This window comes from Zingiber officinale, chromosome 5A (genome assembly GCF_018446385.1).
Source record: "Zingiber officinale cultivar Zhangliang chromosome 5A, Zo_v1.1, whole genome shotgun sequence".
NCBI lineage: Eukaryota > Viridiplantae > Streptophyta > Magnoliopsida > Zingiberales > Zingiberaceae > Zingiber > Zingiber officinale.
In genome coordinates, this window is record NC_055994.1 from 145,840,331 (window position 1) to 145,844,790 (window position 4,460).

Consider the following 4,460-nt stretch of genomic DNA (forward strand, 5'->3'; position numbering starts at 1 on the left):
GATTGAATGAAACAACACAATTTCAACAAAACAATAATTTCAAGTATTATTATTTTGCTTTTTGAGATAGAACATCCAGAGATTACTTATTACTTGTTGCATATTCTTAAATTTAGCATGAATTTTTATAATTTTTTAACAAAGATGGCTTCAACTGTTTTTATTTAATAAATTTATAAATAAAATCAAGTAAACAAATTGAGTCATCAGATTTATGCTAAGGTTTGATTGGATGTAATATAATCTAACTTATAATATAATTAAATTTATAATGTAATGTAATTTTGATTATATTATTATGTTTGGTAATGTAATGTATGTAATCTTTGATTACAAGAATGATTACATTCTTTTGTTTGGTGTCTATTATTTTTTATACCGAATATAATTCGTATTATTATAAAATGACAAAAATATCCTGCGACTTTTAGTGACAGTCGTCACATCTCTGTCGAAGTTTGTGGCAACCAGCGGTCGCCGCTATTGGCCTTCTCCGTCGCCACCGACAACCGTCAGTCGTCGTCGGTCGTTGGCTACCTGCAACCGGCGACGGCAATGACCGCTGTGGGCGGTGGGTGACGACGGTCGCGGTGGACTAGGAGTATATTCAGTATTTAAATTTTGTTTAGACAGTGACCTCGTAATGTAATCGGATTACATAGTATTTACTTTGTAATTCATATTATAAAATTTTACTATATTTTGTAATTCAAATTACATTACATTACAAGTTTAAAAATTAAATTAAATAAAATAATTAACTTTGTAATATAATCTTAATTATATTATAAGACAGATTACACCCTACCAAATTTAGCCTAAGCAGCTATCAAATATAAGTTAGCAGGTTCAAAACCGACTACTATAACGAATAACTCAGTCCACAAGTTTACTCCATGGATCATATTAAATGTATTGTACGTAATCTTTTTCCTATGTTGTAAAAGACTTTCTATAACTCGAATTTGTGATCACAAATCACACGATAATAACTTTACGCCTAAAGTCCTTTTCAAATGCAAAGCCAACAACTCAACGCTTAAAATAATTATGAGAAACAAAAAGAGAGTTGAAATAGTGAGTTAGGGCATGTCTCAGTAAACTGCTTTAGGGAAATGGGCTTCGATCTGGAAAGTCGATCTAGGTTTAGGGCAAGCCGATAAGACTCAATTTCTTCGGTCCGAAGTACTACTCAACTAGGGGCAAAATCTAAACAGGCTCGTGAGCTTTGAAAATTATTCATTTCATATTAAAAATTTTAAATTTATAATATTTTATTCGATTATTTTTACAAGATACTCTAATTCCATTTTGAATGAATCGAACTAAATTTAAATTTGAACTATTCCAATTGTAGTTCCATTTTTTGGAATTAAAATTTAAAATTATTTATATATTCAAACTTTGAGCAGAATTTGAATATCACATATAATATATATTTTTCAACTTTGAATATTAGATCCTTGATTCTCCTTTAATTCTATTAAGAGCGTAAACGAATCCAAGTTTTTCCTTGGCTTTTTGAATCCGTTCAAAAAAATATTTGATTTATATTTAAAATTATTAAATTTTAATTAAACTCAAATTTGATAATTTTTAAAAATTAAATTTAAGCTCATAATATTTTTTTTTTCGATTATTTACGCATGTAAATCGAACTTAAGATCAGTTTTTATTTCGAACCGAAAATTGTTTATATTTTGGAAGTTCGAATCTATTTAAATATCATAGATATTATTTACAATTTTTTTTAAACAACCCTTGACCATTGACCCACGTGATTGATGACCACGGCCCACCACCCATATTCATTAATTATTTTATATTACATTTTAACCTAATAATTTGTACAATGAAAATAAAATAAGTTCTCTCCAACAAAAAGTCAACGATGCAAATTAAAAATTCTCCAATTTTTTAATCGAGATTTTAATGAATTAATTAATTAGTTGGAAATTTCGGTGAATTGAATTAATCGCATGGTACGATACGATGCGTTATATAATTACAACGAATAGGACGCCAAGCCAAGCCAAGCCAGCACCGACTTCCGGCTGCTCAATGGGCTTCACCGTCACCAAGATCTCCGAGGGCTACGTCCGGCCGGCGGAGCCGACGCCCCCGGGCTCGCTGACCCTTGACTGGATCGGCCGCTATCCGACCCACCGCGGCCTCGTCGACTCCCTCCACATCTTTAGGTACGGCAAGGATCCCGCTGGGGTCATCCGCAAGGCGCTGGCCCGGGCGCTGGTGCATTACTACCCCATTGCGGGCAGGATTGTGCAGCCGGAGGGCTGCGAGCCCCGGATTGAGTGCACCGGTGATGGCGTCTGGTTTGTGGCTGCCTCCGCCGACTGCAGCCTCGCCGACGTCAACTACCTGGAGCGTCCCATGATGCTCGGGCAGAACGACATCCTGCCCTACACTGAGCTCGAGACCAGCCCCGCCAACACTCTGGTGATGATTCAGGTAAGCCTCAGTTCAGTATAACGTGAATCTTGTTAGATTGGAGGAACAAAAAGTGAATGCTATAAATCTGCTACTTCTTTGTTGTTCAAATTGTTCTGTTGCCATATTGATTCAAAAGACGGATTTATGCATTCTGGATACGGATCGAGCGTTCATGAAAAAGTTTGTTGTTTGATTTAATAAAAATTTATTTATATTCGTTCAATATACACAACATCTAAACAACTTAAACTAAATAAATAAATTTGAACGCATGTTTAGTTTATTAAGGTTTAGCTAGCCAAGCATGACTTTGGCAATGGCAAGTAAACGAGTCAAACTGAGTCCAAAACCAACCAAGCCGTTGAACCAGTTGTTCAAATTCAAGCTTAACTTGACCTATTTTTATGAGCTTAAACTTATTTCAAGTTTGACTTGAACTTGATTGGTTAGATGTTATCAATCTCTTAATTTGTTTGAAACTTTTACATTTTTCAACTTTTTTTAGTTGATTAGTGAATCTGATTTTGAGAGTTTGTTTGTTTACTTATCATATTAACAAAAACTTTATTGATGAATATAGTTCACAACCAGATCAGAAACTTTCTATTTGTGAACATTAACACATTAATATCAACACATGTCCAAACTTATTTATTTTATTTAATAAGATATTTAAACTTATTTATTTAATTGACCTTTTATATTGAATGAACATAAATAACTTCATACTAAGCCGGTTCTTTGGCTATTGCAATGATGCAATTATCTACTCTTAACTATCTCTGGTGATTGCATCAAAACAATAGGTCACTGAGTTCACATGTGGTGGGTTCGTCATGGGTCTAAGGACCAACCATGCATTTGCTGATGGCTTAGGATCGGCACAGGTCATTTCCGCAATCGGCGACCTTGCTCGTGGCCTCCCGGAGCCGATCGTCAAGCCTGTCTGGAACCGGGACAGCTATCCCAATCCAAAGATCAAACCTGCTCCGCTCCCCGACTTGCCCAAGCTGGCCTTGGAGTACTCTGCGGTTGACTTCCCCACACACTATCTCAACCAACTAAAAAAGCAGTACAAGGTGCACAGCAATGGCAAATGGTGTTCCACCTTTGACATCATAATCGCCAAAGTTTGGCAATGCCGCAATAGGGCTATTTACTCGGATCCTGATGTCAATATCCGCCTGTGTTTCTTCGCGAGCACTCGCCATATTCTGAAGATCGACAAAGGCTACTGTGGCAATTCAATCTTCCCAGTGAAAGTCTTAGCAACGAGTGGGAAGATTAATACATCGTCAGTCGTCGAGATTGTGGACTTGATCAAGGAGGCCAAGGACCAGATGGCAACCGACGTCCAGAAGTGGGCAAATGATGAGTTCGAAGTCGATCCCTTCAGCATGACATTCAACTATGAAACCATATACATCTCAGATTGGACTAAGCTGGGATTCTCAGAAGTTGACTATGGATGGGGGGTTCCGGTGTATTGTGGTCCATTTACCAACAACGATTACATTGCTTCCTGCATTCTTCTGAAAGCACCGGCGCCTTTTGAGGGCACCCGGCTGGTAGCCAGATGCGTCTCCAAAGAGCACATCGATGCATTTAACAAGCGAGTGAATCAGTTCGACTAAGGAAGATTCAAGAGTTTTTAAGAATTGCATACTTATATGATTCTGGTGAGATTTTGTACTTCTTATTTGAGCTTTATTTGGTTGTGGAATGTCTTATTTTATCACTGCCTTTAATTCTTCATCCAAAATTGGTGTTTTTTCTTTTACTGTCCTGCATCAACTCAGCTTTATGCATTACTTATCCTCTGTTTGGATGGGGTGAGGTAAGGTTCATTAATAGAAGGGGAATGGAGGAAAAGTAATATATTTATCTTGCCCTTATTTGGAAGGGAGGGAAAGTTTAAAGGGATGGAAATGAAGGTTAAATATATAAATTTATAAAAATATCCTCTTATTTTTTTAATAAATCTGCATATGAAAATATAAATAAGGATA

General features: G+C 36.3%; 1 protein-coding gene across 2 annotated transcripts; it reads left to right on the top strand.

The window, feature by feature from the left end:
- The first annotated feature begins 2,018 nt into the window (after positions 1-2,018).
- LOC121983350 (acyl transferase 9-like) lies at positions 2,019-4,213 on the top strand. 2 transcript variants are annotated; one of them, XM_042536284.1, is made up of 2 exons: positions 2,019-2,469; positions 3,258-4,213. In XM_042536284.1, the coding sequence occupies exons 1-2, from the start codon at positions 2,062-2,064 to the stop codon at positions 4,083-4,085; spliced, it is 1,236 nt and encodes a 411-aa protein (XP_042392218.1). In that variant the 5' UTR covers positions 2,019-2,061; the 3' UTR covers positions 4,086-4,213. The 2 variants fall into 2 exon arrangements, with proteins under 2 accessions (XP_042392218.1, XP_042392219.1); XM_042536285.1 differs by having other exon boundaries at positions 3,339-4,213.
- The last annotated feature ends 247 nt before the right edge of the window (positions 4,214-4,460 follow it).